At 38.3% G+C, this 16,478-nt stretch overlaps 1 protein-coding gene across 6 annotated transcripts in view; it reads left to right on the forward strand.

Annotated features, from left to right (window-relative positions):
- The window catches only part of VEPH1 (ventricular zone expressed PH domain containing 1), a 312,127-nt gene that overhangs the window by 187,280 nt on the left and 108,369 nt on the right, over positions 1–16,478 (forward strand). For all 6 annotated transcript variants that reach the window (XM_043473913.1, XM_043473914.1, XM_043473911.1 and 3 more), the window contains 2 exons: positions 10,203–10,342; positions 14,518–14,652. In XM_043473913.1, the coding sequence (XP_043329848.1) occupies positions 10,203–10,342; positions 14,518–14,652 (275 nt within the window). The remainder of the gene's footprint in view (positions 1–10,202; positions 10,343–14,517; positions 14,653–16,478) is intronic.

Genomic DNA, 16,478 nt, shown 5'->3' on the forward strand with positions numbered 1-16,478 from the left:
CAAAGCAAGTAGTCAATGAAAATTCTCTAGCAAGTTCTTCAAATGCCTTCTCTGAATTTGTTGCTTATCTATGGTATGTTCAATATGTGAATGCTTTCAGTCCAGCAATTTCTGCAGAGATATTCCTGTGTTTGAGTTTTTATAAATCATTCTAGAAATATAGTTTGGATATGGAGAAGAATAATTCAGTTGAAAATCTGGGAAATAAGCCAAACACGTTCATTTGGCCCTTATTTAGCTGGGAGAGAGCTTTCAAATTATAAGTTTGGTAAAGAATTGAAAAGAGTTAACATTTCTTTTTCCAAGAAATAAAGCCAACTCTTTAATATTTCTACTTACTATAAAAAAATCAGTCATACTCTATTTTTATTCATAAAAGGCACTTGTCTCTAAATAAAAAGTATATAATGGCATGGATTAGATATAAGGACCACCCTGAGAGATGAATTATTAAGTGTCTCATCTCCCAAGAAGAATGGTGTGTTTCTCAGATCTAGGATGTTTAGAAAAATAGTCAAAGTTATCAACTGTTAGCAGAGAATCTCAGGGCATCACAGTTACCACTACAGTATTCCTTCACTTTTTTCTACAGGTTTCTCTACCTTCAAAAGCTCTAAGCCCAGTTATCTTGTTTATTCCCTCTGAGTTTAGAATCCCCTTTACATCCTCCTACCACATTTGAGGATAAAAGAGACCAATTATTCCCAATTCACACAGGCCTATAAAGAGCATCTCTTTATTGATTTTCCACAGCTTTTTAGATTTATGAAAAGGTCTGTCTTACCCTCAGGTTAGAGGATTATGTTGACTATATAGTAATTGCAAAGAAATTAATGCCTTAGGTTATATTTCTAAGCCTGAACAACTTACGTTGTCTTGTTAAAGGTACTGGCAGCTTGTTTTGGATTGTCCATCCTGTTCCTGCAGAAGCTACAGATGGCTCAACCGGGGATGTTCAAGACCATTAAACAATACGACTTTGCAGGAGGTCATATCACTTTGTGAACAAAACATGGGTCTTAACATTTTAAGGAACTTCGGTCTAAATCCTGGCTCTGTGTCTCACTTGATTAAGTCATTTAACTCTGACTCTTTAACCCCTTAAGTGAAAAGAGATACTAATAGATAATTATGAGGATTAAGTGATAATTATATAAAACATGTAATGGAGTGATTGGTACAAAAGTGAATACTGATATTCGTTATTCCACATATCAACTTACTCTAATATTTTAAGTAGTACACACACACACACACAATAAAATCTGATTTTTACTTTTGATTATGATTTTCTTGATTTCAAATTTCCACTAGACTTTTAAAATATTATAAATTATAACTCCTTTCTGACAAGATTAGTTATGTTCAGGGGTGGTATGGTGGTAGAATATAATTCTTTTCTGAAATGGTATGATATCATTTAGGACTATTTCTAATTTTAAAATGCTTTCTAAAATGTTAATTGGTAGATTTATATTTCTAGTTTTTCTTCCATTAATGTTTTATGACCACAAAATGAATAAAGAATTATTTCTTTACTGGGATAATAACAAAATTACTAGCATTGAGAATATAGCTAAAATAGAAATGGCTAAACTAACGACATTGTACAGAAGGCAGTGATCAGGACCATCCCCAGGAAAAAGAAACACAAAAAGGCAAAATGGTTGTCTGACAAGGCCTTACAAATAGCTGAGAAAAGAAGAGAAGCTAAAGGCAAAGGAGAAAAGGAAAGATATACCCATCTGAATGCAGAGTTCCAAAGAATAGCAAGGAGAGATAAGAAAGCCTTCCTCAGTGATCAATGCAAAGAAATAGAGGAAAACAACAGAATGGGAAAGACTAGAGATCTCTTCAAGAAAATTAGAGATACAAAGGGAACATTTCATGGAAAGATGGGCACAACAGAGGACAAAAATGATATGGACCTAACAGAAGCAGAAGATATTAAAAAGAGGTGGCAAGAATACAGAGAACTATACAAAAAAAAAATGTTCATGACCCAGATAACCACGATGGTGTGATCACTCACCTAGAGCCAGACATCCTGGAATGCACAGTCAAGTGGGCCTTAGGAAGCATCACTATGAACAAAGTTAGTGGAGGTGATGGAATTCCAGTTGAACTATTTCAAATCCTAAAAGATGATGCTGTGAAAGTGCTGCATCCAATATGCCAGCAAATTTGTCAGCAGTGGCCACAGGACTGGAAAAGGTCAGTTTTCATTCCAATCCCAAAAAAGGCAATGCCAAAGAATACTCAAACTACCACACAATTGCACTCATCTCACACACTAGCAAAGTAATGCTCAAAATTCTCCAAGCCAGGCTTCAACAGTATGTGAACCGTGAACTTCCAGATGATCAAGCTGGATTTAGAAAAGGCAGAGGAACCAGAGATCAAATTGCCAACATCTTTGGATCATCAAAAAATAAGAGAGTTCCAGAAAAATATCTACTTTTGCTTTATTGACTACGCCAAAGCCTTTGACTGTGTGGATCACAACAAACTGTAGAAAATTCTTGAAGAAATGGAAATACCAAACCACCTTACCTGCCTCCTGAGAAACCTGTATGCAGGTCAGGAAGCAACAGTTAGAACTGGTCATGGAACAACTGACTGGTTCCAAATCAGAAAAGTATGCCAGGGCTGTATATTGTCACCCTGCTTATTTAACTTTTATGCAGAGTACATCATGCAAAATGCAGGGCTGGATGAAACACAGCTGGAATCAAGATTGCCTGTAGAAATATCAATAACCTCAGAAATGCAGATGACACCACCCTTATGGCAGAAAGTGAAGAAGAAATAAAGAGCCTCTTGATGAAAGTAAAAGAGGAACATGAAAAAGTTGGCTTAAAATTCAATATTCAGAAAACTAAGATCATGGCATCTGGTCCCATCACTTCATGGCAAATAGATGGGGAAACAATGGAAACAGTGAAAGACTTTATTTTGGGGGGCTTCCAAATCACTGCAGATGGTGACTGCAGCCATGAAATTAAAAGACGCTTACTCCTTGGAAGAAAAGTTATAACCAACCTAGACATCATATTAAAAAACAGAGACATTACTGTGTCAGCAAAGGTCCGTCTAGTCAAAGTTATAGTTTTTCCAGTAGTCATGTATAGATGTGAGAGTTGGACTATAAAGAAAGCTGAGCACTGAAGAATTGATGCCTTTGAACTATGGTGTTGGAGAAGACTCTTGAGAGTCCCTTGGACTGCAAGGAGATCCAACCAGTCCATCCTAAAGGAGATCAGTCCTGAATATTCATTGGAAGGACTGATGTTGAAGCTGAAGCTCCAATACTTTGGCCACCTGATGTGGAGAGCTGACTCATTGGAAAAGACCCTGATGCTGGGAAAGATTGAGGGCAGGAGGAGAAGGGGACAACAGAGGATGAGATGGCAGGTGGCATCACTGATGCTATGAACATGAGTTTGAGCAAGCTCCAGGAGTTGGTGATGGACAGGGAAGCCTGGCGTGCTGCAGTCCATGGGGTTGTGAAAAGCTGGACACAACTGAGCGACTGAACTGAAACTAACAAAAAATGTTCAGATTAACAAATAGCTATATCTTTCATGCCAGATATGATGATGTGGAATGCTTAGTTAAAATTAAGATAAAATTTTATCATGAAAATTAATATTGTATTATTACTATTTTTATTTCTTGTTACTTTCATGGGAATATCCTACTGGTTTATTGTTGCTCCAGAAAGAAGCAGAAAGAATATAATAAAAGATTGTTATTATGTTTTGAGGTAGGCTTCTCTATGCCAGGTACATTGGTGGATACTAAATACACAACTATTTGTAAGAGAGAAAGGAGGGAGAAAGGGAAGGGGGGCAGGAAAGATAGGGAAAGGGAGAGGAAAAGAACTGTGCTTCCTACAATTGACAGATAAAAATACTAACAGTGGGACTCAGGCTTCTTGCTGTTGAAGTGAGAGTTAACAGATAAGCAAGGGATGGAGTCTAGAATGATACATGTGGTAATGAATCTGAATTGAAACCATGATATGAACTTATATTTTCATGCACGCATGCTAAGTCACTTCAGTCATGTCTGACTCTTTGTGACCCTATGGGCTGGAGCCCTCCAGGCTCCTCTGTCTATGGGATTCTCCAGGCAAGAATACTGGAGTGGGTTGCCATGCCCTCCTCCAGTGGATCTTCCCAACCCAGGGATCGAACCTGCATCTCTTATGTCTCCTGCATTGGCAGGTGGGCTCTTTACCACTAGTGCTAACTGAAAAGCCCAAACTCATGTTTACCTTAATATAAATATAGATGGTTGCATATATAAATACTTATAATAGATATATGCATATATACACACATAATTTCCCTGCTCTGTCGCCTGAAGGGACCAAAGAACAATGATACCCCAGTAGCAACAAACATACACAATACCTAGATCTTAGTTTCTAACACAGTTCTTCAGTGAAAGAAACCAAAACTCCTTAGAGAAACAGCTAATTCTAAGACAGGGCAGGAAACATGCAAAATGAGCCTGGAGCATCTTGTATGTAAGATGTAAGTAAGGAAGTGACTTTAAAAAGCAAACAAAAAGCCACACACATCATGGTGGCTGCGTATCTAATGGACACAGGGCTTCCCAGGTGGCACCAGTGATAAAGAACCCGCCTGCCTATTCAGGCAATGCAAGACACGGGTTCGATGCCTGGATCAGGAAGGTCCCCTGGAGGAGGAAGTGGCAACCCATTCCAGTAGTCTTGCCTGGGAAATTTCATGGACAGAGGAGAATAGTGGGCTATACAGTTCATGGGGTTGCAAAGGGTCAGACATGACTGAAGTCAGTTAGCATGCAGTGGACACAGGAGCCAACTGAAAGAGCTCCCTGTGGCCAAATCTGGAACAATCAGAGCAACGGAATAAGTAAAATAATGTTGAATTATAAAATAAATATCCATGAGTACATACTGATAGAAAAATTGACTAAATAATTTGAATGTAATAACTAGAAGAGGAAGAGACAAATTTGTGCACAATTCCACATGATTTATGTAGCTATTCTGCCCTCAGGAGGTGAAGCTACCCCCCACTCTTTAAGTATGGGTTACACATTGTGACTTCTTTTCAGAGAGGGCAATGTGGAAAGTGGAGGGGGAAGAGTAACTTTATAGTGGAGAAACCTGGCAAACACTACCTCAACCAGATGTTCAAGGTCAGCATCACTAGTCATGAGTCATGTAGATAAATGTACTCTCCATATGATACAAGCAAAATGGCACTTGACCTCTCTGGTTTTCCTCCCCTCAATCGGAAATCTCAGTCTACTCATGAGAAAAACAGCCAATCCCAACTAAGAAACATTTTACAAAATACCTAACAAAAGTACTCTGCAAGACTCTCAAGGTCAAAAAAACTCTCAAGGTCATCAAACACATGGAAAGTCTGAGAAATTGTCACAGCCCAGAGGAGCCAAAGGAGACATAATGAATAATGTTGTGTGGGATCCTGGAATAGAAAAAAAAGGCACTAGGTATAAACTATGGAAATCTGAATAAACTGTAGCCTTAAGTTTATAATAATCTGTCAATATTGGTTTATCAGGACTTCCCTGGTAGCTCAGCAGTAAAGAATCCCCCTGCAATGCAGGAGATTCAGGAGACATGGGTTTGACCCCGGGGTTGGGAAGATCCCCTGGAGCCGGGCATGGCAACCCACGCTAGTATTCTTGCCTGGGAAATTCCATGGACAGAGGAGACGGGCAGGCTATAGTCCATAGGGTCGTGAAGAGGGACACGACAGAAGTGACTGAGCATGCATGTACTCATGTACATTGGTTTATTAATTATAACAAGCAATATCATACCAACTTAAGATATTAAAACAGGATAAATCAAGTGTAAAGTACATAGAGAACTCTATATATTGTAACTTAATACAATATGTAAATATATATATAATAATTACATATTCATATACTGTAAATAATAGCTTTCCTGGTGGCTCAGACAGTAAAGAATCTTGCCTGCAGTGAAGGAGACACAGGTTTGATCCCTGGGTCAGCAAGATCCCTCGGAGAAGGGAACGGCTACCCACTCCAGTATTCTTGCCTGGAGAATTTCATGGACAGAGGGGCCTTGTTGGCTGCAGTCCATGAGGTTGCAAAGAATCAGAAACAACTGAGCAACTTTCATTTCATTATAATTATAATTATATACAATATGTATAATAATTATACATGTAATTTTTCTGTAAATCTAAAAGTATTGTAAAATAAAACCTTACTTAAAAATATCCTTATTAACAAAAATTTAACACAGTACAGTGCGTGCAGTGCAAGAATAAAAGCATGTGAAGTGTAGGAGAAAAGTGGGGGGAAAGAGAAAAAGAAAGTCCTTTTTTTTGTTATTCCTTTACTTTTGGTAGACTGTAGCTTATTTTTGTAAAAAAAAATCAAAGGATTTGGTTTGGTCCTTAAAAATACTGAAGTTAACCTTTTTCAAGGTCACCTCAAATATTTCCTCCTCCATGAAGCTTCCCCTGGCTTCCCAAAGATAACAGCCACTCATTGCTCTGAGTGGCTGGCATTGCATGCCCCTCAGTGAACTTAATTTACAATCATTGTTATAGGTGTTTCTCCCATTTGGCTGTACACTTCTTTAGAGTAATGTCAACATCATGGGTTCTCTTGGTCTCTACACAGTGTCTGACACCCGTTCATTATCCAACACCATTTATTGCATGCCCACCATTCAATACCATGGATTGAACAGGAGGGAGAAAATTACAGAGAGATATTAGCAACTGATTGTTAATGTTTAGAGAACTTTTTACTCTAGCAAAGCTCGGAAAAAAAAAGAATTCCAAAATGCTTCTTAAAATACTTTGACTCAAAAAGAAGAACAAATGCTCTTATATTTTAAATCATGTCTTTAAAGCTATCCATGTGTAATGTGTATATATTTGGGTTATTTCAGCTTACAACACATTATATTATACAATTATTGCTGTTCATGTTAACTTCAATATTTTTAAAGACCAAACCAAACCCTTTGATTTTTTTATAAAAATAAGCCACAGTATACCAAAAGTAAAGAAATAACAATCAGATCTGGTGTGTGTTTATCAAAGCATGACCTCCTCTCTCTTCAACATTTCTAGAAAAATAAATAACAGTTTGAGCATCAGTTGCTTAGGTAAAAAATACCATAATAACCCAGATACACTAACCTTACTACCTGGAATTACCTTGAACATTCATGCCTTACGTGATTTTTTTCAGGGTGTTTGCTACACTTAAAATGCTTGTCTCTCTCATACTTTTTCTAAGTTCAAAATCTTGGTTAGCTTTCAAGGTCACCTCAAATATTTCCTCCTCCATGAAGCCTCCCCTGGCTCCCCAAGGATAATAGCTGCTTCCTTGGAGTGGTCCACACTGCTTGCCCCTCCATGGACTTAATTTACAACCATCATTTATAGGTGTTTCTCCCATTTTTACCGTAAACTTCTTAAGAGCAATGTCAACATCATGGCTTCTCTTGGTCTCTGCACACTGTCTGACATCCATTCATTCATCCAACACCATTTATTGCATGTTCACCATTCAATATCATGGAATGAACAGAAGGGAGAAAATTACAGAGAAAAAATAGCAGCTAAATGTTAGTGTTGAGAAAACTTTCTAATCCAGCAAAGCTCAGGAAAAAAAAATGAGGAAAATATTTAAACAGATCCAGTTTACTATAAGTATTAACAAACCCTTATATCACAGATGGAGAGGGAAATGGCAACCCACTCCAGTATTCTTGCCTGGAGAATCCCATGGACAGAGGAGCCTGGAGGGCTACAGTCAGTCCATGGGGTTGCAGAGAGTTGGACACGACTGAGCAACTAATACTTACATCACAGAACTGATGTGTTTTTATAGTCACTGTATATACTTCTAGGTGACGGTCTCTCTTCTACTACTTTGTCCATTTTCTGTGATCTGGGACTCCTGTTATTTGTGTATAGCAAGCTGGTAGGTCAGGACAAGTAAAATAAATTGAGTCAATGTTCATTTTCAAAAGAAAACATGAATGAGGAGTAATTTAGGGGAAGGAAAAAAGTAAAAACACTTTTTTCATGGCACAGGCCTGAAGTCCAGCTTACATCAAGCTACTCCACAGGTTCATACAAATGAACTTGCCCTTTTGAATCTTTCGATTAAAGCAGGTGTTTTTTTCCCTCCCTTGCGACTTGCTTGGAGACTTCTCATGCATTGTTAATCAAAAGAGAAAGAGGGATTTAATACACTTGCTTAAAGCAACTTCATTTTAATCTACATTCCATAAGATGGATCTGCTCCCAAATCGACAGTTGTTGAAGTTATTAACAGACAGAGTGCTGTCTCAATGTATCCATTATGGCTAGATTGATTTCTAGTAGAACCATTTGTGTGTGTGTGCTCTTATGGAATACTTGGTTTCTGCCTTCTCTAGTATTGATTAATTTAAATTCAATTTTTCAAAGCATCAGTGCCAAAAAAGTATTTTTAATTGCCATTGTCAAATGATTTCCAATAGGGCAAATGATAAGTGTATATTGTGCTCTATTCTATCAAGTCTTTTATTGTCAGTGATAGGACTCCTGGTCTTTTCTACTGAATTTGTAAGCCATTCACCCAGAGAATGCAGAAATGATTTCTGATTTCATACAAGGATTTTGAATGATCAAATTCCCCCAAACAACAAACTTCATGAAAGCTAGTCCTCTTTCATACCAATGGTCAGAATCACACAGAAAGCTGTTATTTACTAAGATTTCTAAATATATTTCTAAATTGCCCTGTGGTTTTATTGTTTGGTTTCCATTGTCATCTTCTTTGATCTGTCATTGGCCACCCTCCCTTAAATCTTCCAAACTCTTTCCCAAAAGCCTGTTATTCCTCAGGACTGAGCCCTGATTGTACGCAGTCAAGCTGCTCGCCTCCCCACAATTCTCTAGGGAACCCCATAGACTCTCATGGGTGGGACTGACTCTACCATCTAATTAGGGTTCCCATCAACTTTTAATAAACTCTAGTCTATTTCTGTTTTTGCTAGCAGGGCATAGTGAATCTATTTTCAAAGTATCTCATTTAAAATGTCAGATTAATTCTGAAATAATAGTTACCCCATGAGCTATCTGTATTACTCTGCAGATTTAAAAATTCCTAGTATGGTAGGGCCTAAAAAGCATCTCAATGTGGCAAAAGTTTGGCTGAGTTCAAATCCTGGTTCTGCCACAGACTGGGCAGAATTGAGTGATTTTTTCTGGATCCTTGAGCCTCATTCATCTCTGTAGATACTCTCTTTAGAGCATCTTAGCACATGCCAGGCCTAGAGTGGTGAACAAGGCAATCACAATGATTCAATAAGCTGACCCTTTAATGGGCTAGGTTTCCTCACGTTTACAATAGAAATAGTTAACACCTGGGGAGTTCTCTGGTGCTCCAGTGGCTAAAACTCTATGCTCCCAAATCCCTGGGTTTGATCCCTGGCATCTAGATCCCATGTGTGGCAACTGGAAAAAAAAAAAATTTAACACCCATCTTGTAGGGTTGTAAATATCAAATGACTCCTCAGCACAGTTCTTCACCACCTCTGCTCTATGCTGCCACCACCATGTTCCCCCGCTTTCTTGCCCCTAAAGGCTGATTGCTTTAAGTTTTCCTGCTGAAGCTCTTCAAGATGAAATGATCTTGTCAAACCAGGTTCATTCACAGGAAGCCACACTCCGGGCCAGAGTTATTCTGGAGGCTGTCCCTGTGGCCTCCGTGTAACCGAGAGAGCAGTGCCCTGGCCATGGCACACCATCTCTGCCCAGAAAAATGCCTGGATTTCCTTCATTCATTTGCTTATGCTTCCTAGGTTATCATTTCAAAGTGCCCGCTCAGATGGAAATGACACCCGTCTCCCTTTTCATTGATAAGAGTGTTTTTTTTCCCTCCCTTGCGACTTGCTTGGAGACTTCTCATGCATTGTTAATAAAAGAGAAAGAGGGATTGAATACACTTGCTTAAAGCAACTTCATATTAATCTACATTCCATAAGATGGATCTACCCCCAAATCGACAGTTGTTGAAGTTATTAGCTCACAGACTAAAAACTAAAGAATGTAGTTCTAAAGGTGTTTGTGTGTTGGAGTGTAAGGTGTAACTCTGGGAAGAATCTAATGCTTAATGCTATGTGTATTTGTTTCCAGATTCTGTTAGAAGCTGTGTAGCAAAGCTGTTCTTCACTTGTTCCCTGAAGGGTCATTACTGCCTCTACAGTAAATCCAGTTTTATTCTCATCAGTCAAGAACCTCAGCCATGGATCCAAATCATGTTCCTATTTCAGCAGGTATGTATAATTCAAGTTCAGCATGGCTCCTTAATGAGCCAGATATGAGTTTATAATCATTTTTACTGAATTACTCTTTGACCAGAGTAATATGCAAATAACAACAATGCATACACATTTCATTAGTAATTTTTAACATGGATTTTTTTTCTACATTTTAGGATAGTTTCTTTATAAAAGGCCCTAGATTAGTAATCAGGAAGACAAGCCTATTATTATCTTGAATATCCTTTTGCTCTTAAAAAAAAAGAATAAATGGGAAAATATTTTTTGTTCAATGATAACAACAAAAAAATCACTTACTGGGGGTGGACAGCTTTCCTTATGGAGAACTAGCCACTATTTTGCAATCTCCAAATAACTTTGGAGTCAGCATATCTTTTTTGACATTGTTAAAACACTAGAATGCCACTTTTCTGTATAGAATTTATGTTTAGAGGTAAAGTTACATAAAGAGGAGTTTAAACAAGAAAGAATTTGATGCAAAGATTTTTAGCATCAAAAAAAGATTCTTGTTTGGAAATGCTTATTTTGAATGCATTAAACTTTCAATAAAACTTGGATATAGATTACAAAATGTTAGTAACAGGAGGGATCTTAGACATCATTTTTCCAAATAAGCAAATTGAAGGACAGAACTCAGACTGCCTGACCCCTGACCCAGTGGTCTTCACTTGTGTTTAAAACAGAACGGGGGTTGCAGGCAGGAACAGAGAGAGGGCAGAGGCAGAAAAAGGAGAATGCGGATGGTACCGAGGGGTTAGGAATCGGGCCCGGCGCAAGCTGGAGCCAAGACTGCCGGGAGAAACATCAGTAACCTCAGACATGCAGATGCCACCGCCCTCATGGCAGAGAGTGAAGAGGAGCTAAAGAGCCTCTTGATGAAAGTGAAAGAGGAGACTGTAAAAGTTGGCTTAAAGCTCAACATTCAGAAAACTAAGATCATGGCATCCGGTCCCATCACTTCATGGCAAATAGATGGGGAAACAGTGGAAACAGTGGAAACAGTGGCTGACTTTGTTTTTCTGGGCTCCAAAATCACTGCAGATGGTGATTGCAGCCATGAAGTTAAAAGACACTTACTCCTTGGAAGGAAAGTTATGACCAACCTAGAAAGCATATTAAAAAGCAGAGACATTACTTTGTCAACAAAGGTCCATCTAGTCAAAGCTATGGTTTTTCCAGTGGTCATATATGGATGAGAGAGTTGGACTATAAAGAAAGCTGAGCACTGAAGGATTGATGCTTTTGAACTGTGGTGTTGGAGAGGACTCTTGAGAGTCCCTTGGACTGCAAGGAGATCCAACCAGTCCATCCTAAAGGAGATCAGTCCTTGGAAGGACTGATGTTGAAGCTGAAGCTCCAATATTTTGGCCATCTGATGTGAAGAGCTGACTCATTGGAAAAGACCCTGATGCTGGAAAAGATTGAGGGCAGGAGGAGAGGGGAATGACAGAGGATGAGATGGTTGGATGGCATCATCGACTCGAAGGACATGGGTTTGGGTGGACTCCGGGAGTTGGTGATGGACAGGGAGGCCTGGCGTGCTGCGGTTCATGGGGTCACGAAGAGTCGGACATGACTGAGTGACTGAACTGAATAATAAGTTTAGTTACTTCTATTAATATAACATTTCTGTAATAATCCCAATGAAAGTCACTAATCAGATAGTTATGTTTCTTTATAAAATGGGGCAGGCTTATTAAGAAAAAAATGAATTTTAATGCTGATTGTATCATAGCTGGAAAGTGGAGCTATAATAATTAAGAAAGAAAAGAGACAATTTAGACATGCCTCAGAGATACCATCTTTTTCTATATGAAGTCTCAAGAATACTTAATCATATCTTGTAGAGAACAACTGATATTTTGATGTGAATCAAATTGTATATGAATATAGGGACCTCCCTGGTGGTACAGTGGATAAGAATCCACCTGCCAATGCAGGGGACACAGGTTTGGTCCCTGGTCTGGCAAGATTCCAGATGCCTCAGAGCATCTAAGCCCATGGGCCACAACTACTGAGCCCGCCTGCCGCAACTACCAAAGCCCACACAGCCTAGAGCCTGTGCTCCCCAACAAGAGAGGGAAACCACAGGGACAAGAAGCCCATGCACTGCAGCAAAGAGGAGCCCCGACTCCCCGCAACTAGAGAAAGCCTGCGTGCAGCAACCAAGACCCAGCACAAAACAAATTGTATGTGAATATAAAAAAACAGCATTGATTTTCTTGCTTTTCTTGAAATAAAGACCTTCTTCTCCTACCTTAGTAACGTTTTTCAAACAGTTTTCATCAGTGATTTTGTACTTGGTTTCATCTTTGGCTTTATTCTTCACAGTTGTCAGTTTTCTGAAAACAGACCAAGAAAGCTTGATTTTATTTTTGCCCCTTCTGTCTTATTTTATTGACTTAGTCTGATCCTTTGTTTTTCTCTTTGAGCAAAATCACCAACGAACATCTGTTTATGATGGTTTTTTTTGTTGTTCTTTTTTCTGTAATGTTTCCTTTCTTTTTCTGCACCTTTGATACTGTGTGATCTGGATGAAACCTGACTTTGGGATAACTAAAAATCATATCTTTGACTTGATAGTTACAAACCCGTACTAGCCTAGTATGCTGGGCTAGACTCTTTCCTTTCTCTGTCAGTTTACAGACTTATGATGGAGTTCTCAAATTAAGAGATTCCAGTCCAAATGGACCTTTTTGGAATGATGATTAATTAAATCAGGTCCTGCTCTTTTTTAAGTGAATGGTCATATGCTGTATATGTTTCCGATTATAATCAAGAAATTCCCGGATGTATCCATGTTTTGGGTTTCACATTAATCTGTTACTGGCCCTTAACCTTTTTAAATCTGTGGGCAACTTACTCAGGGTATAAAATCCTCCACCTTTTCCCACTGAGTACCAAAAACAGTTCATGTTGAGGAGGATAATAATGAGATTTTTCTGGAAAAGAAGAATCTTACTAAATAGAAATAGAAACTTACTAAATAGAAACTGTATACACAGAGACCATCTAGAAAGTCTCGTAAGTCAATATTTGGACAGTCACTGACATTGAAAATGGGATTTTATAAGCCAATATCATTATTTTATTACACCTCACACATAAAGGATAATATATATTATATATATTATATTTTGTGTGTGTGTGCGTGTGTGCGCATGTGTGTAATCATGTGCCTTTATGTTCTGTATGTTTTTATAAAATTATTTCCTCGAATTGAGACACTTCTCACATTCTTAGGTATAACATCACATGTAAATGACTGTTAAACACATAATTGATTAAACATACAATCTAAATTTTCCTTTGAAATTTTTATGTTCATTGACTTGAATGAAATATATGTAAATGTAATTTTTTCTTATGTTAACAATCTTACTGTCCAAAACTTATTAAAGCTCTAAGAATATTCAGCCATTATACACTTTAGGACTGACAATGTTTTTTATTTTCCCAACCCTCCCTTACACTGTTCATATCTGAATAATAATGGACTGTTGGTTATTTAATGTCTATTATTCATGATTTACTCTGTATAAATAAACTTGATGTATGCATGCTGCATGCTAAGTCACTTCAGTCATGTCCAACTCCACGACTCTGTGGACTGTAGTCCCCAGGCTCCTCTGACCATGGGATTCTCCAGGCAAGAATACTGGAGTGGGTTGCCATGCCCTCCTCCAGGGGATCTTCCTGACCCAGGGGTCAAACCCACGTCTCTTACATCTCCTGCATTGGTAAGCAAGTTCTTTACCACTAGTGCCACCTGGGAAGCCCTAAATAAACTTGATATTTGTACTCAAATTTTATACCTTAATTCTCAGATCTTTGAAAAATAAATATAAATATTTATATTAGCCATTTTCCAATTAAGTAACATCCTTGAGAAGTGATTGATATAAACACTACCTTACAAAAGTTAGGCATATTTATAGAAATCAATATCAACTGTCTTTAAAGTGCTGTTTAATAAGTTAAATTTTCTGTTAAAAATATAGAAAGGATGAAATGTACTGTACATTTGATCTTCAACATAGATTTCTCTGTAGCTTTATTTAAGCCATTTTTAAGTTCAGACCAAGACTAATAGTGCTTTGCAGCCAATCAAACAATATTGTTGGGACAAGAGATGACATGTCATGTTTCTCTCATGAATGCCCTTTCAGAGCCTGTTTCCTGAGCCGCTGTCCATTCAGAGTCGTTCTGTACAATTCCTCAGCGCTCTATGGGAGAAGACGCAGGTAGAGGGTGCTCACAGCTTTGAAACGGCCATGATGGAGTCCACATTCCCACAGCAGAAGGTAAATGCTTCTTTCCTTGCACATGTTATTTTTAGCCAAGATTCAAGACGAAAGAGTTTGCTTTTTCTTAATAGTTCAATTTTTCCTCTTTCCTTTCCTTTCTTTTATTATTATCAGAAGACACTAAGTAATGATTTACATGTCATGCTATAGTGGATTCAGGACTTAGTGATATCAGTAGACAAAGTCACTGCCTTTTGAGGCTCCCAGACTGACATAATACAGCCCACTCAGAGCCACACAGAAATGGAAAACATTTTACAGACAGACAGACAACTCTAGGCCTGAAGAGGAAACAGCAATTGGACTCTAGGTTCTTTGGGGCTTTTCATTTCTTCCCTGCATACTTCCTCTCATCACTTTACCGTTTGTGGTCACCACAAAGTTAGAAAAGGAAGACAAGATGAACAGGAAGGAAGAGAGCGTGGTCAGGGTGAGAAAGAGCTCTGCTGAGGCAGGCATGGATGATGTGAGTTAGAGCATTTTAGGAGTGTGGAAATAGGGGCATCACTCTCAGGACACAGTTGACCGAGACCTCCTGAGCAGGCCCTCAAACTGGGAAAGGACCAGAATGTGGAATCATGCCCACCCAGTCAATAGAGTGAAACTGGAAGTGGATTTTCACTGCTGTGATCAGAGTGAAAAGGGTCACAGGCCTGGGTATGAAGAATAATTGGAGGAAGCCTGACTGGAGACAGGAAGACTATGAAGGAAGTGATCACTGTAGTCAGGTAGGAAATGAAAGCCTGAACTGAAGTTGGAAGTTATAGGAAGAGGATGGATTCATGAGGCAGTAACAAAGCAGAATCAACAGGACTTGGTTCCTGATAAGGAAGATGGAAGAACCAAAAATGACTCCAGGTGTATCTACGGCCAGTGGATAATGGCACCATCTTGAAAAAGTTGACCACAAAGGAAGCTGATATGGAGGAAGTAGATAAATCATTCTGGTTTACATATTCTGAGTATGAGTTGTTTTTATAGATAACCAGGTGGTGTGGTCTTTGAATTACCAGTGTGGAATTTAGGAAGAAATCCAGAACTGGAGATATTAGACTTGGGTGTCAAAGATAGCACTTGATGTCATGACAGTAGGTTGGATCACTCAGGGAGAACATGGCTAATGAGAATAGAGAATGGTTATTGATCTTCCCTTCTCATATTCAGAGAACCTAATTATCCTTATTTCGCTTTCAAGAAAGCCCAGTAATAAGCATTGGATGCTTACTGATGAAACCAGAGATTCTAGGAGTGTATGATCATGGTCTTTGTCCTTGTTAAATAAATTCAAAGTATAAACAACTAGCAAATTAATAAAAAACTGTTATATTTGAAACAAACTCAATACCTCTTAAGTGCTAAAGGGTTGTGAAAAGATGAGAAATTGTTGTAATTAATCAGAAGTTTAGTTAGTATGGTATGTAAGACACTGAAACTAAATTCTATTATTGCGTCACTATTTTTGACTTTGGTTTAAGAATTAGGTATGTAGTATTAAGAATACAGGAAATGCCATAATTGCATCAATGCAAAGTAGAATGGAATTCTTCCCTTATTTCATGCAAATTGTAAACTGTTGCATCATGTTTAAAGACAATGCCTCAAATTCTTAGAAATGTTTCTCTGTGAGCTGTATTTTAAGTAGAGGGAACTAGTAAATTAAAACTTGGCAGGCAGCATCAAGTCCTAAGAGATTGGGGAAAAAAAAACTTGGCAAACCAGTTTTGTGCATGCTCACAAGTATGCTTATTCATATGTCTTCTATTTCATACCAATAAATATTCCTCTAGGGAAAAATTAATTGTAGAACAAAATGTTTTAGAAAT

Source organism: Cervus canadensis, chromosome 7, assembly GCF_019320065.1.
Source record: "Cervus canadensis isolate Bull #8, Minnesota chromosome 7, ASM1932006v1, whole genome shotgun sequence".
NCBI classification, from domain to species: Eukaryota; Metazoa; Chordata; class Mammalia; order Artiodactyla; family Cervidae; genus Cervus; species Cervus canadensis.